The 21098-nt window shown below is 40.9% G+C and overlaps 2 protein-coding genes and 1 non-coding gene across 3 annotated transcripts; all 3 read right to left on the bottom strand.

Annotated features, from left to right (window-relative positions):
• Positions 1 to 692: 692 nt before the first annotated feature.
• On the bottom strand, positions 693 to 7123 carry LOC139304116 (glycine--tRNA ligase-like). The gene is made up of 17 exons (XM_070927961.1): positions 7079 to 7123; positions 6430 to 6531; positions 6150 to 6252; positions 5910 to 6051; positions 5721 to 5809; positions 4588 to 4664; positions 4355 to 4500; positions 4119 to 4268; positions 3872 to 4034; positions 3211 to 3375; positions 3008 to 3115; positions 2534 to 2679; positions 2342 to 2427; positions 2142 to 2251; positions 1945 to 2038; positions 1306 to 1496; positions 693 to 1199 (listed from the first exon to the last, which is right to left on the bottom strand). The coding sequence occupies exons 1-17, from the start codon at positions 7121 to 7123 to the stop codon at positions 1086 to 1088; spliced, it is 2031 nt and encodes a 676-aa protein (XP_070784062.1). The 3' UTR covers positions 693 to 1085.
• A 1312-nt stretch (positions 7124 to 8435) lies between these two features.
• On the bottom strand, positions 8436 to 14782 carry LOC139303994 (glycine--tRNA ligase). The gene is made up of 17 exons (XM_070927810.1): positions 14622 to 14782; positions 14115 to 14216; positions 13264 to 13366; positions 13017 to 13158; positions 12565 to 12653; positions 11918 to 11994; positions 11658 to 11803; positions 11424 to 11573; positions 11153 to 11315; positions 10747 to 10911; positions 10558 to 10665; positions 10316 to 10461; positions 10133 to 10218; positions 9906 to 10015; positions 9398 to 9491; positions 9104 to 9294; positions 8436 to 8944 (listed from the first exon to the last, which is right to left on the bottom strand). Exons 1-17 carry the CDS (start codon positions 14676 to 14678, stop codon positions 8819 to 8821), a joined length of 2055 nt encoding a protein of 684 aa, XP_070783911.1. The 5' UTR covers positions 14679 to 14782; the 3' UTR covers positions 8436 to 8818.
• LOC139304680 (small nucleolar RNA SNORA84) lies at positions 12743 to 12878 on the bottom strand. The gene has a single exon (XR_011599152.1). It is a non-coding gene; the product is annotated as a small nucleolar RNA SNORA84 (small nucleolar RNA).
• Positions 14783 to 21098: the final 6316 nt, after the last annotated feature.

Raw genomic sequence — 21098 nt, 5'->3', positions numbered from 1 at the left:
GGCTGCGGGTCCCTCTGACTCCCTGAGAGGGAGCTGCCACCGGTTAAAGGTGACATGATGTATTTATACTTTGACCACTGACACACAGGGGGCGGAACAAGAGGACTGCTAAATCAGTGTAATATTAACAACATTAGGAGTCTATTACAGTCTTTTATCTTGGCATGTTTTAACTTACCCTCCCGCCTACTTCCGTAGATGATGCTGCAGAGGGTAAAGCTACCTAAACCCACTTCCTGCAGCTATATAGGTCAGAATAGAGTGTCTTCATTAGGGTAAATCACATTTAGCATCAAACTGCATTATTATATGCAAAAAAGCCATGAAAATACTTGTTACATTCCCTTATGGCTTCATTGGTTTGTCCTTGTTTGACACACTTAAGCAATGTTGTGTAATTATTTTGCATTTTCAAATTAAAAGACCTCCTGTCTCTTTCCTCTTGTTGCTATTTTCCATATTCCTGGTTGCCAGATCTGTTTTGGGAGGGTCTAAGCCTGTTGCAATTTTGAGCGGTAGCCAAACGTCCATGCCTCACATTCTACAATGAACTGTGGGCTGTGACACAACACGCAGTGCCGTCTAGTGACAGCAACACAAAACACATTGCAGTGGTATCATTACAGGTGGAAACCTGTAGGACACAAAGAAAAGAACCGTACAGTATGTGGTTTATTTAAAAACAAGTCAACCAAGGCATACAGTAGTCCATACCAGGATGTATCTCTGTTTTCTGCTTTCACAGTATCAGCGCGACACGTCCATTGGGAGTTGTTAAGAAAGTTGCCCAGGTAACAGAGATACTACTTGAGGAATGAGGCCACAGAGGACTATTAGCCCTCCAGCATGTTTGTGACTGGTTGAGCTTTCCTCCAGTCTATGTGACACGCTCGAATCTCCAGATACAATCCCAGGAATTAATATTCTATCCATCATAAATACAATCATATTGTTAGGCTTATGTGTGCTATCATAAACAACTCCCACTGAAAGAAAATAGCTCTTTGTTTTCAAAAATGGCTAAAATGTAAAATCTTTACTGACAACGTGGTCCCTGTGCGTACAGTAGAGGAGTCCCAGCTTGGTTACTCCTTCTTGCTGGTCTCTTGTCCTTCAAAGATGGGGTACTTGCTCTCCACCTCAGCCCACATCAAGGTGCCGTTAGCCAGATCTCGAACCATCCCTGGCAATTCAGTGACCTGCAATATGATTTTATATATTAGAACAAAAATAATTGGCATATGTGCGACACTGTACAGGCCGACATTTTGTTCACTAAAAACTACAGTCACTGGATTGTTCTACCTCGGCCCTGATCTGCCTCATTGAGTCGCGGTCTCTCAGAGTGGCCGTGTGAGGCGTCTTGTTCGCTGTGTCGAAGTCAATGGTGATGCCAAACGCCACTCCAATCTCGTCCGACCTGGCGTAGCGCCTCCCGATGGATCCTGAAGAGTCGTCCACTTTGTGAGACACTCCGTTTTTAGTCATTGCCTCGGCTTAAATGAGAAAGAAGACAAAAACTAGAAATCATTTTGAATAGATAAGCATTAGAAGACAAAAAAGGATATGAATATATACACACTGTAAGAAATAGTTTGACAATTTGGGAAATATTTGCATTCTTAGCGCAAGTTAGACAAGAAGATTGACACCACTCACATATATATTCATTAAATATGAAGGTACAGCCTGCAGTCAGTTAGCTTAGCTTAGCATTGTGTCATTTTTGGAATTTTGGGTCTGACAGATTAAACAGGTCTGGTCTTTATGCTAAGCTAAGCTAACAGCTCCTGGCTCCAGCTTCATATTTAATGTACAGACATGACAGTGGTATCGATCTCATCTAACTCTCAACAAGAAAACGAAATAAGAGCATTTCCCAAAATGTCGAACTATATCGAAAATAGTACTGTATCAAAATCTGAAAGTTAGCATCACACTTACATAACTGGTGGACGAATGGCATAAACTCCTGGTTTTGGCTCAAGGGAAGGATGGAACATTTGTATGGAGCTACAGTGGCAGGGAAGCTGAAATACTGGAAGAAATAAGTCTTCTTCAATTAAAATTAACAGTGAAACAATTAAAACAAGCACATGGTTCTCACTCAGATCTCATTCCTTGTTTTGAAGCATTCTCACCGTCCTCTGTTCATCCCCCTGACGGATGCGGAACGAATGCTCGAAGATAGAGTACATGATTCTGCCGATGCCAAAGGACGGCTCGATTACATTGGGAACAATCTCCTCCACTGTGGGAAAATAGAGACGGTTATTTTCCCACATGAACAACTCGCTGTTCTTCTCTACAGCTCTGAAGCAGGTCTGGTGTCGCCTCTTACCGTGCAAGGTTTTCTGGAACCTCTTCACACTAACCATGTCTTTGGTCAGTTTGAATGTCCTGCCCTGTGTCCCAAAGCTGAACTCCCTACAGAGACAAACACAACAACATCGCCAAATGAACTTGGAATATAAAGACGCATTCATAAATAAACCTAATAGACTTTTCTCTGATCACTGCAATCAGAAATTACCCATTTTCATTGAGAAGCTTCTCCTGATCACTGATGTAGCACTCGTTACAGGCAGCCAGGTGCTCCAGAACCACCTTGGCGTCTTTCTTGTAGGCCATTCCTATGGCTCCCTTATTGGGCTCAAACTGGACAACATTTACTACTTTGTGTGAGGAAGTTAAGGAGTACAACAGAGGAGATTTTGACTGTATCCCACAGCTTTCTTTTCAGCAAATGGTAACTGAATAAGCTTCATACTCAAGTATTAATTAGTGCACACTTACATTGTCAGTCCACTCGTTTGGCAGTTAGTATAAAAGTAAACTTACTGTTTTGTAGCAACAGAAAAAGATAGAAACCATTACTGATTTTGGCGACTCCCACTGGTAGTATCAGGAAAAACACTGCAGTAACAACATGCACAAAAATTGATTTTAATATAATTAAATGACAGTATGGTTGTGAGGCTGTTGGACTGGGAGAACAGAAGGATATGGGTTCTTTCAGGGGCTTTTCAGCCACTAGAGGGACCTTGGTGGCTCTGGAGTGACACGAGAGGTCGTAGCAGGAGCGGTCAGCACAGCCCACGATCTCAATCCAGCCCTGAGGGAGAAAAACAGAACAAACTTGTCTTGACTTGCGTCTGCAGGTCCAAGCATCTCAGTTTGTATGTGTGACCAAAAGAGAAAAGGGTTTACATAGGAGGTTTTGGACTCGGCGTCCCAGCAGTCGCATGCGTAGTGAGCCATCTCATTTTCCATGTGCTGACGGAAGCGCACTTTGTCTTTGGACAGCCCCACTTTGGTTAGATAGAGGTAGATTCTTCCAATGAAGTAACCCAACACTGAGTTGTTGATCACTCCCTGGAGCACACGCAAAGATTTATGTTGTTATGATGATCGTCCAACAAATATGATGTACTTATATGTGCATATTATTTTTCTCCATATTATTGTCAATATTGGGTCTAATATATACAATTTTTGAATATGATGACCACAATTTTACAAACAGTATCTTGGCACATTTCAGTTAAATTCAAACGTTATTTATTATAATTTAATGTATTAACAGTTTCCCTGTTCAGGCTATAAAAGTAAATTATATTGTAAATTATATAATCTATATGTAACTATGCAGAAGAAATACATTTCTATGACACTGTAACTATACTGATTATGTCGGAATTTTATAATAAAATCCTCTATTTCCAGCTATTAGATCTTGCATTAATGGTTTTTACGTTAAATGAGAATTATAACATTTGTCAGTGAGCATCAGTACCTATGTCCATGTTTTCAGCATTAAGGAAACACACACTCACAATATATAATAATAAGTCAATGAAATGATTCCCACCTCCTCCACAGCGTCCCCCAGCCTCATGATTTGTGCAGACTGGCCGCTGGTCTGAGCCTTGGAGGAGAACAACATGATCTCGAGGTCGGCCACATTGGAGAATTTAGGGTGGACCTTCTCCTTTGGGTCCACAAAGTGCTCGATCTCAGCCATGGTGAACTCTCTGTAAGCAGGAGGAGTTTACATCTCTCTGTATAGTCATTAGAATCTGCAGTCGAGTAATAAAGCAGCTTAAGTTTCTGACTACCTGACACGGATGAGTCCAGAACGAGGAGAGATCTCGTTCCTGAAGGAGTTTCCTATCTGAGCAGCAGCAAAGGGAAGCTTTCCCTGGTTAAACTCCAGCAAGCGTTTGAAGTTGAGGAACATTCCCTGAGCGGTTTCAGGCCTCAGATAGCTGCAAAGTCACACAATTAGTTGACACAATTTTAATACAGCGAATGTTTTGCCATAGTATTATCATGTGTTTTTACTGATGAGTACCCTGTCATGTTCCCCCCTGGTCCAATGGACGTCTGAAACATCAGGTTGAAGGAGATGGGAGGTGTGAGGTCGTTTCCTGTGGAGGGAGACTTGACGTTGTATTTCACAAACAGATCCGTCAGCTCCTGCTGGGTGTAGTTGTCCATCTAGAACAGAGAGCAAACCAGTAGAGGATTACTTCCCAACCAGCAGATGTCAGTATATCCAGCAACTTCAGTTTGTCAAACTCCCACCTGAGTGATTACGTCCTCCATCTCGGTCACCTTCTCTGTGGAGCATTTCTCATCGGACATCAGTTTTTTCAAGTGAGCTGTGAAGAAACAAACACCTCGTTTAGCAGCTGTTACAGTGATTCAATGGATTCTGCTTGACATCCTGAATGAAAAGCTATAAGTCAGGTAGTCCCTAATGATTCCTAATAGGCCCGTATAGACAATTGGAAGCTCTCTGCTTCCAAAAATGTCAAATATTTACCCACATTTTTGCATTAGAAGCATTAGAATCTTTAGGAAATAGTTTCATTTTTTGCAAGCAACAATCTTCCTATAGTCTTAATGTTGACCCTCTGGAATCCAGGTTCTTTTAGGTTCACTTTCTTTGCATTTATTTTAGTCTTTGTTTATCATCTTTTAAACTGTCCTGATGCTACATGCATGGTGTCCTTTTTTCCAGCACCAACTCTGCTATAAGCCTGACTTATCGTTTTGTCAATTTAACAAAGTATAAAGCTGCCAGAAACCAAACCGACATAAGAAAAAGGACACAGGAGCCCATATTTAGTGATAATCACTCTAAATATTCCTATAGAACAGTTGCGCCTTTTTATTTGAAAGTCTATGTATTCTATTGTGAATCAATTGAAATGTTAATAATTCACAGTTTTAAACATTTTTTTCAAAAAATAAATAACTAAAACACACTCAGTGTGTTCACAGATGAACAGACAGACTCCAGATTAAGGAACACCTGAAAAACCAGTTGCCTATGACACAACTCTCACCCACCCTGCCTCCCCCTGAGGACATATGACCCAGTAAAGCAGGTAAAAACCAGTCCCTATAGGTAATCTTACACATTCTGTAAAAAATGTGCTCTGCAGAGAAGATTTGAAGATGGAAAATATCATCTGGTGGCTGGTGGTGATTATTATGATATAATCTGTAGTTAATCTAATTTATGTTAAATATAATTTGCACTTTCACAGCTGCAGCTCACAAACAGATAGTTATCATCTGCTGTGAGAACGTGTTTGGCCTTCAGGTCATCAGGTCATCTTTCTCTTTAGGGAAAGCTCAGGGGAGGTGCTGGACAAGGTGGGGCCCATTTTAATCCCTTAAACGATGTAATGGTGGCAGGACAGAGTCACCTTTGAGGAGGTGATCAGCGCGGAAGCATTCTCCGGTTTTGGCATCTTTCACCATGTAGTCAGCAAATTTATCCACGTGCCCCGACGTCCTGAGGAGAGCCAACAGGGTTATAGGACGAGTCTAACTAGTGTCTTTCTCACTCAAGACAAGTGGGAATAGAAGACATTTTGGAGTTTGCTGGCACCTACTTGAGGACAGGCTCGGGGGTCAGCATGGTGCAGTCGATCTCCAGGATCTGCTCCTCCTGGATGAAGTGCTGCCTCCACACCTGCAGGATGTTGTTCTTCAGGGCACAGCCAACAGGGCCGAAGTCATACAGGCCACTCACACCTGTAATTCCAACATCACAGGGAAACGCATCAGGGATTAGTCTGTGCATTGAAATATCTTCTTGGAGCTACTATTTAACAATCACTGCAGTATTTGACCTCCATATATGGCAAAAGCCTGATCGTAGAAGAATCTCCTCTTTAAGGTGTCGTCCATCTTCACTCTGTCCACTGTGTCATCTTTGGGCTGCAAAGAGAGCTCCTAGAAGAGAGGGTGCATGTCTGGATAATGGTTTCGGAATGATTCTTTAAAATTAATGGGGAATAAAAAAAAGAAACTAAAACACAATAAAAGTACAGTAAATATTCTATTACACAAATAGAAAGTGAAGCCAGAGGATGTCGGGAAAAGATTAACCAGCTGTTGTGAGAACCTGACCTTTGCTTCAAGAAGCTTCTTCCGGGCTTTTAGCTCTGCAACAGCTCTGCTCAGCTCCTGCTCTGAGGCGCCTTTTTCCTTCAACTGATGCACCAAGTCCCCCTGAGGAAAAATACCAAAATACCCCACAGTTCACCTCAGAGAACAGCTTAGAAATCAACCTTGTAGTTGTTCTATATTTGCATTTTTCTTTATGTAATAAAAACACATTTTCATTCATACACGGTCTGTATATTTCAAGAAATAAATGCTGTTATAGGAGACAACTGTATTTCTTTTAATCTATTATATTTTATATAATATCTATGTATTATAAACGCCATTAAAGTGACAAATACCTGATTGTGGTTAATTGTGGCCTGCAATTTCATGTTTCACTTTTCTTTTCACGCCATGAGGCTCTGTATAATTTCTAGTCATTGAAAAACATTCGGTGTGAAACATGTTGCAACAATGGAACCAAACTACTAAATTGTTTTACATCTGTTTTCATTCTGATAGACACGGACTGTAGAACTATGTAGTCTCTTAGTGCTACTTAGATGCTAAAGTTAAAATCGTCCGTGTTATTTCAGTACATTTTGCAACTCTCTTAACTCTCCATGTCTAGCTTTGGTTTTCAGGTGTGTAACCTGTCAGAATGTCTCACCTGCTCCCTCACAGCCTCCCTTAAAGGCGCCAGTACTTCTTCCATCTTGACACGTATAAAAAAGCCTCCTGCAGCGCGCTCCTCCTGCAGCCAGTCGTGGATCTGATCTGGACCGGCTGTTCTTCAGTCTTTCTTCAGTCTTCCTTCAGTCTTTCTTCAGTCTTTCTTTAAGTTGAGGGGAAAGAAGAAGGGGCGGCGCGTGTCTCTGTGTCTCTGTGTCTCTGGTGTCTGAAAGCAGGGCTTTCTCTTGCATCATCCAGGAAACTCGGACTAAACGTATATACCGCCGTAAAGACTGAAGTGAAGCCGTTCAATGGAGAGTGAAGATGGCTTTTATTAACAGCCTGCATTTCTAATTATTACAAGCATGGCCGCATTAACCCAGCTGGTAATAGCACTAATATGTTGTTGGGACCCCTTTGGCCCCCTGTTCCTCCCAATCCTAGACTTATATTTAGTATAGAGACCCGGTAATCTGGTTATTTGATTCAACACAAATGCATTTAGGACTACGCACCATGTGAACGCAGTACAAACTGATATAAAAACTAGATTTTGACAGGGAGGAAAAGTAAAGATGCAAAAGCTACTTTAAGGGGGGAGCTCCTGTATCACATGGGCTCAGACACCAAATATGAACTTGTAGTAAAGACTTAAAATGCCCAAAAAACACTTTAAGGCCAATATCCTTTCATTTGATAATGTGCTTTAGTTGTCAGAATGTCCACATTTATAAAATCTAGCAAAGGTCGAACTGCACTGATTTAATTCAGTGACCTTCTGGCTACAATGAAGTAAATCTGTTATGTTCACCTGTTTAAAACTAACTTACTAAGTACTTACAGAAAACTTTCAGAAAATGTTTTAATCAAATTATTCTCTACCTCATTCGTATACACACACACACACACACACTTGTATAGCTTGACACTGCCAATAAACTGTCTTATACTAATACGGCATGTGGAGGTTTAGTGTCTTGCTCAAGTGCCAGGGGGTTGATGAACCCTCTGGCGCCAGCTAGTGGTCAGAATTAACATTAATGGGATGCTGCTACATTGTAATCCCACATGCAGTCAGGGCCTTTACGCCAGGTTACACATGATAAAGCTACACACATTTGTTTAAATCACCAGTTTCAAAGCCCCTGATCCCATCTCATTATGCTGGTGTTGGTGGAAACCAGCAAGTGATGATTTCTAAAACTGAGCTCATAACAAGCTTGCAGGTTACCTCTATAGTTTGATTCCTCGTACTCTAATTATAGAAGTGATCGCTGTGACAGGGACCACTAGAGGATGTACGTCGCTCAGACTGTGAAGCTTTGAAAACGTGATAGAAAACATTACAGTTGTATGCCCGTGTCCAGTAAGTGCTGGCTGTTTTTATTGAAATTGTTAAATATCTCAATCCCATCTGCCTGAAAACTGGAATGGTGGAAGCCTCCTTCCACTGACGACAACAACCTGATTACATTTTCTCCCTTTTAAAACATTTCGACATGGTCATACATGGATGAAAAGTTGCTCATCAAAGAAACAACAGTCCTGTGCAAGCTTTCCACAACTGTTAGATATGATGAATACATGACATTTTAGTGATTGCAGTGGTGTAGAACACAAGGAGAGGGCTCGGTGCACCACTATAGCTGATCACAATACAGTTGCAAATATTCTTCCTGGTAATGCATGTGCAACAAGTCTGTGGATGTTCATGGAGTGACTGGCAGACAAATGAGCTTTACTCTTCAACCGTGTCCTTCTTGCTGGTCTCCTGTCCTTCAAAGATGGGGTACTTGCTCTCCACTTCTGCCCAGCTCAAAGTGCCGTTGGCCAAATCCCGAACAATCACAGGCAACTCACTGACCTGAGGAGAGAAAAAGTGTGTTTAATGAAGCAGTGCCAAGCTCCTTAAGAAGGAAAGCTATTCATTTTTTCACTGAAAAATAGTCAGAATGGGAAAATGTATGTCTAATCTGATAATCTAAAACCAAAACAATAAAAACCAAGGGAACTCGTGCCGTACCTCGGCCCTGATCTGCCTCATTGAGTCGCGGTCTCTCAGAGTGGCCGTGTGAGGCGTCTTGTTCACTGTGTCGAAGTCGATGGTGATACCAAACGCCACTCCGATCTCGTCCGTCCTGGCGTAGCGCCTGCCGATTGATCCTGCAGAGTCATCCACTTTGTGAGAAACACCGTTTTTGGTCATCGCCTCAGCTTTAAAGGGGAAATAGAAAAAATATTGTTAACCAAGACAGCAGCAGCACATGCTGTCAGAAATAGAACATATTCAGTATGTTATCATTATGTGGGCACTTACATAATTCCCTCACGAAGGGCGTGAATTCCTGGTTTTGACTCAGAGGCAGGACGGAGCATTTGTATGGAGCTACAGTAGCAGGGAAGCTAAAGTACTGTAGGAAAGGAAAACAAAAATCATTACAGGCAACCAGCAAACAGAAATAAAAGCACCAATGGTGTACAACTTTTCTAAGGATTTGATGATAGACAAATGTGATTATGTCAATATTTCCATGATTTGGAACCCATTGTTAACCATTTCAATTTCAGCACCTTGAACACATTAAAACAGTTAAAACTTTATCTTCAAGGGCATTAAGCCACATAAAAACACAACCTTTACAACAATTATACTCAAATTTTAACATGTTCCTTAAAGCCGAACCCAATTTAAATGCACTGTTTGATATCAAAGAGCTCTCATATTGCCTTGATGAAGAAAACAAGCTCTTAAAGAGAGAGAGAAAAAAAAAAACAATCATTAAATCATAAAAGGGTAATTTATGGCATCCAGCCTATCGACTTACTGTTCTTTGTTCGTCACCTTCTCGGACTTGGAATGTGTGCTCAAAGATGGTGTACATGATCCTACCGATGCCAAAGGAGGGCTCAATTACATTGGGAACAACTTCCTCCACTGTGGACAACAAAGACAAGACAGAAAATGTGTGTTAAAGTCGTCGTCGCTCCAACGTAATTTTCATACGATATGAGATGTTAAACGACAAAACACATTTAACAGAATGAATCTCACCATGCAGAGTCTTCTGGAATCGCTTCACACTGACCATGTCCTTTGTGAGTTTGAACGACTTGCCTTCTGTCTCGATGGTGAACTCTCTGTAGAGAAAGAAATTAGACGCTGACTGTGCTGGAAACCACAACCTTTAATCATCAGGTAGCCACACTGTATATGACTGCAGTTAACAGCACTCACCCAGTCTCATTGAGCAGCTGCTCCTGTTCTGTAATGAAGCATTCGTCACACACAGACAGATACTCCATGGCTATCTTTGCATCCTTCTTATACGCCTTCCCAATGGCTCCTTTGTTGGGCTCAAACTGGACGACATTTACGACTTTGTGTGGAGAAGTTAAGGAGAATGACCGAGGTATAAGAAGACATCTGGGTGTCTTTGTTGTTTGCAGTGTTAAGTGGTGCTACAGTTTAAAGGATATGGGTTCTTTTAGAGGCTTTTCAGCGACCAGAGGGACCTTCGTGACTCGTGCATGGCATTTCAGATCGAAGCAAGACCGGTCAGCACACCCCACAATCTCGATCCAGCCCTGCAAAGACAAACATTTACTTTGAGCAACAGCATGTGGACTACCTGATACACCATGACGAAAAACTGGAAAACAACATACATAGGAGGTTTTGGTTTCAGCGTCCCAGCAGTCACAGGCGTAGTGAGCCATCTCGTTGTCCATGTGCTGTCGGAAACGCAGCTTGTCTTTGGCGATACCAACTTTAGTAAGGTAGAGGTAGATCCTCCCGATGAAATATCCCAGGACGGAGTTATTGATCACTCCCTAAACGAGACAGAAGCTAAGAATCAACCTCAGAATGCAATCTTACATTTGGAGCGTGAAAACTCATTCTTGTCCTATGAAACAGCAGTTCGACAAAAACGTATTACCAAAAGTCATCTTTAAAATGTTATCATATTGTAGATACCAAAGAATTTGGTAAAAATGTTGTAAAATGTGTTTGTAACTACATGTACACAAATGTACCTAGTCCAAATATAGAGGTGGTTGTAGTGGTCCCTACCTGCTCCACAGCGTCCCCCAGCCTCATGATTTGTGCAGACTGGCCGCTGGTCTGAGCCTTGGAGGAGTACAACATGATGTCTAGGTCGGCTACATTGGAGAATTTAGGGTGGACTTTCTCATTTGGGTCCACAAAGTGCTCGATCTCAGCCATGGTGAACTCTCTGCGTGGAAATGAGGAGCAGTTATTTACCGGTTTAAAATCACAAGTCACATCTCTACAAGTACAGACAGGAAATACTTAATAATAAGCGACACAGTGGATCTCTCACCTAACACGAATGAGTCCAGAGCGAGGAGAGATTTCGTTCCTGAAGGAGTTTCCTATCTGAGCAGCAGCAAAGGGCAGTTTTCCCTGGTTAAACTCCAATAGACGCTTGAAGTTGAGGAAGATTCCCTGAGCTGTTTCAGGCCTCAGATAGCTGCAAATTAAATCAAATCACTCAACAATGATACAAATGCGACAACATCAATGATAAAGTCTGCAGTATTACGTTTCATTTTACCCTGTCATGTTCCCCCCTGGTCCAATGGACGTCTGAAACATCAGGTTGAAGGAGATGGGAGGTGTGAGGTCGTTTCCTGTGGTGGGCGACTTGACATTGTATTTCACAAACAGATCAGTCAGCTCCTGCTGGGTGTAGTTGTCCATCTGAAAATAATATTGGAGAAGAAAACAAGTTCAGCGAATCATTTAAAACCCTGCCAGAGACAGCTTTTTCCACAAACTCCCTCACATGAGCATTTTGTGTCAGTCAACACTGACCTGAGTGATGACTTCCTCCATCTCAGCCTTCTTCTCTGCTGCACACTTCTTATCAGACATCAGCTTCTGGAGATGAGCTGCAGGACACAGAAACATGAAAAACAATGCTTTGACAAACAGTTGTGATACTCCTCGACAGATCATAAAGTCAAATACAAGAAATGAACATTAGATTTTTATTTATTTTACTAAAACAAATCTTGACACATCTCAGATATTAGATAACATGTTCTTTTTAGGCATCTGCGTCAATTAGTCTCCAAGTCTTTCAGGAACTGACATGTTCTCCTTATATCTCAAACCCCCCCCCCAAGATTTTTGGCACAGTTTCAGTCTCTGTAATCCCGGCAGCTTGTATTGCTGTGAAAGCCCTGTGTGATTTCTGCTGGTCCAGCCACTTCCATTCTCCCTCAGGCACAACAGTGATACTCCGAGCCGGGCCAACCAGCAGCGGCCGCTGACAGCACAAGTTTGGACAGAGTCCATCCCTCCCTCTGCAGAATCCCATGAATAATACAGATGAAAAACTTAGAAAGACCTTTGCCGGAGGTGCATTTAGGATGACTGATCTTATAGTTTATACAGTCGTGGAAGCCAAGTCTCTAAATATACTCAAAGACAAGCGGGCATATGTATGAAAGGCTTACCTTTGAGGAGGTGATCAGCCCTGAAGCATTCACCATTCTTGACGTCTTTCACCATGTAGTCAGCAAATTTGTCCACATGTCCTGATGTCCTAGAAAAAAATAAGGAAACAAACAAAACATCTGATTCATCAAGACATATTAAAAGAGTGTTACCAATGTTTATTTAAATCCATCCAAACAGTGTATCTGCAAACGGGCTATGGAAGGCTGCTATAATGGCAGCTTCCATGCATAAAATTGCAGAATCAATATGTGCCTGTTATCAAAAAACCCACAGTTCAGCACTTTGTAGCTGACTCTAGGAACCACCAGGCACTTTCTTCAGCAGCGTCTAACATTACCATCAATTAAAAACACATGGGTGATGACCAAAAACTGTAATTATTCATTTACATCTTATGGTGACAAAAACACACTTGTATGAAGGGATAAAAGCATTACAGGGCACCCACTTGAGGACAGGCTCGGGGGTCAGCATGGTGCAGTCTATCTCCAGGATCTGCTCCTCCTGGATGAAGTGCTGCCTCCAGGCCTGCAGGATGTTGTTCTTAAGGGCACAGCCCACAGGGCCGAAGTCATACAGGCCGCTCACACCTGAAGAGCATTACTGCATGGTAACAGAATGCTTAAAGACTATGTGTACAGTGATTCATGCACAAAACTAAACCTTTACTTTCCTAACATTAGTTCAAGTCTTACCTCCATAGATGGCAAAGGCCTGGTCGTAAAAGAATCGCCTCTTCAGGGTGTCCTCCATCTTGCTTCTGTCAACAATGTCATCTTTGGGTTGTAATGACAGTTCCTGCAATGAGAATCACGTGTACATTTTTTTCTCACATACACCATAATGCTGTCAAGTTACAAAGTGAGTTTAGGATAGAACTGAGTTTAGTCACCAGGATCAACTTTGGAATATCTGAGCATAGACATGCATTCTAGGATCTTTGGGAAGTCTTATATAACAAAATTTAGGCTCAAAGGTTCACTTACTAGCTTTTGGTACTTTCAACAGCATCTCACAGATTCCATTTAGCAATTGGAGCTGGCTCAGGTATCATTATGTAACCTATGTTTGGAGCTGCAGTCACATGATACCAGGTGGTCTTATACATGGTGAGATCGCAACTCCTGTCTCTGAACTGAATGCTAGTAAGTGGACCTTTGGGCTAAGAGTATTATGTTACATATAATTTTGGAATAGGAAGGAAGTTTGCTAAACATTTGTAATGTCCAAACTGAACGCATGCTTTATCTTGAACACACTGCATCTTGAGCCAGCACCCATCTCCCAGTCTGCTTGTCAACATGGTGAACTGAAACAAGTGAACAAAAGTGTGGGCATGCTCCCCAAATTTTAATGCCAGTACATCAATATTTGCAGCACATCCTGGTTATTTAAGCTGACAAGTGTGGCTGTGCATTTACAAAGACATATCCTATTTGTCTGTTTATGTAAGGCTTGGCAGATAATTTATAAGATTTCTGATTCACCAAACAGACTCAACCTGATTAAATGAATGCATTCAAATCCACAGATAATCTGCACTCACCTTGGCCTCCAGAGTTCTCTTCCTTGCTTTGAGTTCAGCCACAGCTCTAGAGACATCCACATCAGGAGCTCCATCCTGTTTCATCTGACGCACAAGGTCCCCCTAAAACAGAGAGGTGGTTTGAGACCGGCTTACAGAAAACCCCTGAGCCAGCAACGACTACGATTCAACTCAAGTTTGGGTGTGTTTACCACAACAATGACTTTGTAGTAGCAGCATTAAATTGGCCTCTTCTCTTAACCCCACCCTGCTCACAAATGTCTGCAAAAGCAGCAGCAGCACAATGAAACGTGGCAAAGGGCGCTGACATGACTGCCAGCTAGCGTTAGCAGTTAGCTAGCAGGCAATGGCTGTCCTCTTTCATTGAAAGCAGCCGGTCAGGTTAGCCGGTTAGCCCGGCAAGCTATCACACAGACTGTGACAAGTCTAAGGCAATAAAAACATGTCTAAATTTAAACAAACCGGCTTAGTCCATATCAGTAGAGATTGTGAGATATCAAGAGTTACCTGTTCTTTGACTGCAAGCCTCAAAGGGGCGAGAATCTCTTCAATGTTGCCGTCCATGGTTTGTCCTTCCGCCAGCTGCAGCCACAGGCTTTTCTTCTTCTTCTTACACAAGCAGACCGACGTTGAAAACGGCCTGTTTTTGAGCGGATAGCGGAGCGACTGCCGAACAAACCGGACCGTGAACACCGGACAGAAGGAGGAAACCTCAGTGCTGCTCCTCAGCAGTGCTGATGCTGCGCTACGAAGCATGGACCGCCGTAATGCGAGAGGAGAATGATGAAATCTTCAGAAATAAGTAAATGCTGCTTCCGCTCGGGGAAAGCACTTTCGCTACTAGTGGCACAGGCACTTATCGGTAGATTCGTCAAACACAGTTAAATTCAATTTTACATTTTTATTTCTATAGTTAATCATACTGATAAACTACCTTTATATGGAAGTAATATATGAAATTTTAGGAATGCTTATGATACATGTAGGTGAAAATTATGACATGGGCCTACTAAGGGTATCAGATGTTTTGACTCACTAGCTCACCAGTCAAAACTGTGATTTGTTATTTGATCATTTTGATTTACACACTTACAATTATGACTAATTGTATCATAATTTCGAGTTGAAAAAGTAAATTTGACTTACTATCTCATAATTCTGACTAAAAAAAGCCCCATAATTGATCTATTATCCCCTTATTAAACCAAGCCCCCAAGGTCATGGTCATGGTTTTGGGAGGGGAACACAAATGTTATTGCAAGGGAACTATAATAATAATTCCCATCATTACCTGTTGGGACTTAATTCTGACTTATCACTTAGCCAGACCTTTGACTTTGTATCTTATAAACATTTTACTTTATTATCTTTTCAAAATTTTGACTTTAACTCATTTTCAAATTTTATCTAATTTGTTTTGTTTTTGTTTTTTGTTTTTTTGCTAGCGGAAATGGGCTTCCATACAGAGCATACAGATCATATAACACGAAACTGAAATGTCACAAAAAAAATATATATTTTTTTTTACAAAGCCTATATTCACTTTGTTTTTTAAAAATTTGAATTTGGTTTTCAAAGCAGCATCTGAATTGACGAGAACACAAGAGAGCAGGAAAGCAGATTTAGTACGGACATCACGTAAACCCTCAGATATCGTTGAATCCCCAATAATACTCCTTTTATATCTGCTCTGCCTGACTCCTTTACCAGAATTGCCTTTTTGTAAAGACAAGGAGTCGATCACTTCTCCCAAGAGATAAATCCCAGACACTTCACGTATCCCCAGAGCTCAAATCTCATCATCTCAGCCTTATTAAAATCTGTCCTGATTTTACAGAGGAATGACAAGATGTGACCTTTATGTTTCAATCATTTTAATAACCCTCAATGGTAGAAATATTTCTTGACATTTGATTGATGGTGGTTGATTTCTCAAGGTCTTTTCAGTCAGTTCTTGCTCTGTCAAAACGAGCATGTCAGAGTCTGTTTGTGAGCTGCTTGACAGTGAACAGCCTTGAGCTCAGGAAGTCCTGTTGGATTGTTGACTGATCAGTTTCACTCAGTCTGTGGCAAATTCCATTGATCTAATTTCCTTTCTCACGGCAGACATTTTGACTTGTCATGGTAGGAAAAGCACAGGTGTTACTAATAACATTAACAAAAGCTCTGTTTTATTTAACTGTCCAAGTAAGTCGTGACAGTGAGCCAGCATGCACAATACCAAGACCCTGAAACTGAAAGAGATGAATGGAATTCAGCCATAATGTTATTTACACCTGCTTTTCCTTCTATGACTTGTCAAAATGTACAAAATCTGGTTGCACATGCACATGTTCAGATCTTCTATCCAACAGTAAATGTACGGTAAATTGGATTTAGAAATGCTATGTTCTTTGCTTTGTGTGTAGTTTGAGGAAGCATTGCACAAATTATGGCTTGTGTTTTCCATTTACATCTAAAGAATTAGAGCAATCAAATAGAAAATAAAAGAGAATGGAAAAGGAGAATCGGTAACATCCTAAGCAGCAGAAGAAGCATGGCAGCTAGTCCTCTTCTCCTCCTCTTCTAATGTCAAACATAAAATGCCTGTAAGAGGATGTCTCATACGGCATTATGGTGATGACATTAAATAATGAATTGAAACATATTTGATTCTGATGATGAATGCATAATCTTAAGGTAGGGATTAACTACTGAATAAAATACACAGAATATGCGTTATATAATCATCCTAAATGTGTCCACATCACAAATATTCTTTGTAAAATGCATCTAGACAGTTTAGATCTATTCCACAAGGTGGCACCACAGGCAAACTAATGTTTTAGTTTCTACAGAAGCAAATCATACAACCACAACAATGTCCAATTACAGTGTTGTATTGATCATTTTTACAAAGAGAGATCTGAGGGTATTTTTTTTTTTTAATTGAAAAAAAAAACGACACTAAAAGAATATGGGTTTAAGCTGTCTGTTGGGAGGTATTTGTACTATCTAGATACCAGCCTACTCTTTTCCCTTGTATAATCTTTTATTGTCTCCGTCCTTTCATTTGTGTCCAGGCCTTTTGAAAAAGAGATTCCAAGAACTAAACTGATGTAGTCATGTTACATTTCCTCGTTTTGGAGTAATCTTTAATACCAAGGATATAATACATGAAAGAGGATTTTTCTGCTCAAAACACGCACAAAAAACAGCCTTTTAATACAAATGTATTGCGTCATATTATAAGATGTCTGGACAGCAGACTATCTTCAATTGCTGTACTGAACTGTGTCCCTGTACAAGCCTCACCATGTCATTGTTTATGTGGGGTGGACCTCGAAGGCTCCACATCTTGAAGAAACAATGTGAGAGAGGCCCATGCAGAGAGTGAGAGGATTATGTGATTCCAGTTTAGTTACTAGTTACACCCACATTCATAAAACATTCATGGACCCTGCAGTCTGACAGCACACCAGATGTATTTGAAGGCGGCAAAAAAGATCATCTGTGTCTTATCAAAGTTAATATCAAGACCATATTTATTTTAATTATTCATCAACCACTCAGTTCCCACAGAAAGAGAAATGTCAGAGGGCAGCGATGTTTGATGTCAATGATCAAGAAGTGAATCCTCCAGTGTTTAGTCTCATGTCTTACACAAGGTAGTGTTGGTTCAGTATGTGTGGGTCTTTCTTTATCCCTTTGGCCCTCACCACTACCTTTGCCAACACGAGGTGTGAGGAAATGTTTGTGCCCTGCAGCTGTGATATTTCAAAGAGCGATGATATGTGTCCCCATAAGCTCTTAAGAGCTGTGTTCAGTCTAACATCCAGATGACGACCATTCACTGACTGTTGTTGCCTCCTACTTCAGGGTTTCATTAAAGTGAATGATTTTAATATATAACCAAACATTTTGCTTGGAAGAGATCGACCAACTGAGGGAGTGAACGTCTAATATTTAAATGATGAACCAGAAAAATAGTAAGTAATTGTGGCACCACAACCTGGTAAGTTGATATGGCAAACTTGCAGACATGAAGCAACATTAGCATTTATTTGGAGTCGTGTTTCTGGCCACCTGATGAACATAAGTCCAACACTCAGTCTCCTTTTAGCTCTATTTTGGTCTCCACCAATTCCTGAATGCTCCATTGTGTCCACAAGCTAGTCACTAACTTAGCTAAGCATCGGTTTTTAGCCTTTTGGCTGAAAAAAAGCTGCCTGCTACAGCAGAATGCGGTGCTATGAGAGTTAAAGTGAAGTTGCAAGCCAGAAATCCAAAACAATGAGCTAAGATGCTATAAAAAAGCTCCTTAGAGCTGAGGGGAACTGCAGAGTCGGTGATAGTGACACCCTTTACGTGGGTGATCCATTATTAATAAGAAACATATTGATTACAGACGCTTTAAATGCAAACAACTGATCCGAAGTACTAGTAAATAATTTATTAACCATTGATAAAGCCATTAGTTACAACTTTATAAAGGGTGACTTAACAGAAACTGTTATTATTGTCCATACAGTCTGATTACAATCTATTATTAATGATGCTAAACCAACAATTACCAATGCACACTGATGGATCATTCCCTTGTGCAGGTAATCAACAGGCTCTGACACAGCTCTGAATTTATTTCCTCTCAATCTCTTTCCTGTTTTGGAGGAATTAGTCAGTTTACCTATGTAAAGCAGCCAAGCTGTGGTTACACACCGGCTCTGTGTTGTCAAATTTCAGTTGGCTGCTCAGTCTTGACATACACAGTAACCTGAGACAGACAGTCAAGTGCTGAGAAGTGATTGCGATTGTGCAAAGTAGCTCAGAGACCTGTGTTGTGGTGTCAATTGTACACATACCTTATTTTAAACATCAGGGCAAAGGCACTGACCCACGTTGGGCTCATCATGTCGTCCGGGAGATTACATACTACTTATGAGCAGCACCATCTGATGACAGCCTGCACTTACTGTTGTTTCCCCCTGTCCATATGCCATCATACACTTGTCTCTCAGGTGGGGTCATTTAGGGCTGCGTGAGCCTCAGCTCCATTAAAGTGACAGCGAAGGTGAAGAGGGACGAACACTCATACACGTCACTACTGGCAACGGACCAGAAAACCACTTTATCTCCCTTGTTGTTATTCTACGGTCCACTGAGGCTGAAATAGCATGAATAATGTTTGTTTATCAGAGCATGTGGAGGGTGCAGGTCTCTGGTGCACAGGTGGATATCAGTTCAAGAGATGGGGAATAGACTACATCATGTAAACAACAGACTAAAGAGGCAACTCACTGATTTTACACATGCTGTAAAGGTCGTGTTACTCATTGTGGGGAAGACGTCTCAGCCTGTGAAGACAGCTGAGTGAAGTCTTCTGTGGCTCTGGCGGAGCTTCGTCAAGTCTGAGAAAATAACCCAGATGATGTCATCAGGGTTATCTCATCTTGAGTATGGAGAGTATTTATTTTTAACTGAAAACCTGTGTTATAGAGTTTGAATTTTCCAGGAAGGCTCCGACAAAAAGGATGCTCTTGAATTGCATTATGGGAAATGTAGGATCAAGTATTCAGAGGATATCTCGGCTTCTGCCGTACAAATTGACTTTGACTTGTTTTAGAAATACATCGGTACGACTTTTTATAAAAATAACCCTTTATAAAGAGTTTATAAATAATGAGTAACAGTTTTTTTAATGGTCACTAAGTAATTTACGAATGCTTTATAGGTAGGTTAGAAGCCACGTTTTGGGTTGCCAGGTTGCTGGCAACTCATTAATAAATGCTCCTGTGGGTTTCTCATTTTCTAATAAGCCATCAAGTCTGCCGTTACCAATGTTAATAAGTCATTATAAAGGGCTTTTACAATAATCCTCCTTACTGTTGAATTAAAGAGCTAAAAAGACAAAGCTTGTATTTTATTAGGAAGTGATACCAATAAGTCTCTTGTGAGTCCCCCAACATTATGAAAATGTAAAACCAGTTCACTGGAGTACATCTTTAAAAATGTAACTGTTCTTTAATTTTTCAACAAGTGTTTCTTCTTGAAAAACTAATGTCCAATAAAACAAAAATTTAGACATTTTATATATTCACAATATCATAAAAGATCTGTTTCATCCTTAGAAACTGCATGTGTTTATTCAAATATGCAACACACTTTGGATTGACCTGCTTTTAGATGTGTCGTGAAGGGCTGTAGACAACATGGAGGACAGGTCATGTTCTCCGTGTTGTTTCAGAGAATTTGGTGATTTGAATTTTACATAGTGAGTTTTTTAAGCCGAATTCATTTGGACTGTTTTAGGCAACAAATTTTCATTAAAATAATAAATTTGGTATTTCTCCATCTGAATTATATTCCTGGTGTGTGGTGGGGAAGGCTTTGAAACAGCTTTAAGTCAATGTATGGAAATGAAATTTAGAGTTAAATTACTATAGAAAATGTACACAAAAGAGCACATTTTACACTTGTTTTGTCCTTTTAAGGTGAGTGGGGTTGGTGGACGTTTGACCTCAGTGTCAGAAAATGAATTCCTGTGCCAAATATTTGCATTATTGACTTCCTAAACTGTTTTCGGGACGATTCTGTATATTTGTAAACATATTCTCTAGTAAATGTGAAATTATTTTCTGCAAATCTATTCTGAGCCTATTGTATAAGCTGCGTGTGAAATCCCCCCCTCCTCCCAGCTTTAAAGATAAAAAAGAAAACCAACAAACAAGAGAGTGGTGGGCGGACTGAGAGGTTTTTCATCCTGGACTGAGAAGGATGATAGAAAATGTTGAAGGCGAGTTGTTGTAGTGAGCCTGCATGGCCCAGTGGCAGGAGGACGGTCGCCATCTCTGGGTAAACACTGTAACCGTATCACGCAGTTGATATTGTGTAGTGTGTGACTGAAGCCGGAGCGTACAGTAGCAGCAGCAGCAGCAGCAGCAGGCGCGGTGCTATGCTGCCTGCAACAACCACAGCGGACACACACGGCTTCAATGCAGGACTGAC

The sequence above is a fragment of the Enoplosus armatus genome, chromosome 21 (genome assembly GCF_043641665.1).
Source record: "Enoplosus armatus isolate fEnoArm2 chromosome 21, fEnoArm2.hap1, whole genome shotgun sequence".
Lineage (NCBI taxonomy): Eukaryota > Metazoa > Chordata > Actinopteri > Centrarchiformes > Enoplosidae > Enoplosus > Enoplosus armatus.
Note: the sequence above shows the minus strand (reverse complement) of the source record. Positions and strands in the feature narration are given on the sequence as shown.

Bases quoted from the DNA above. Each gene is read 5' to 3' on its own strand.
- LOC139304116 (XM_070927961.1), bottom strand. From the start codon at position 7,123: ATGGAAGAAGTACTGGCGCCTTTAAGGGAGGCTGTGAGGGAGCAG. The intron at 5,810-5,909 runs GTAGGTGCCAGC...GGCTCTCCTCAG, and splicing joins ACCCCCGAGCCTGTCCTCAA to GACGTCGGGGCACGTGGATA. The intron at 2,680-3,007 runs ATATCCTTCTGT...ACTTCCTCACAC, and splicing joins AAAAGCCCCTGAAAGAACCC to AAAGTAGTAAATGTTGTCCA.
- LOC139303994 (XM_070927810.1), bottom strand. From the start codon at position 14,678: ATGGACGGCAACATTGAAGAGATTCTCGCCCCTTTGAGGCTTGCAGTC. The intron at 9,492-9,905 runs GTAAGTCGATAG...CCTTTCCTACAG, and splicing joins AAGGTGACGAACAAAGAACA to TACTTTAGCTTCCCTGCTAC. The intron at 9,295-9,397 runs GTAAGTGCCCAC...TCCCCTTTAAAG, and splicing joins GCCCTTCGTGAGGGAATTAT to CTGAGGCGATGACCAAAAAC.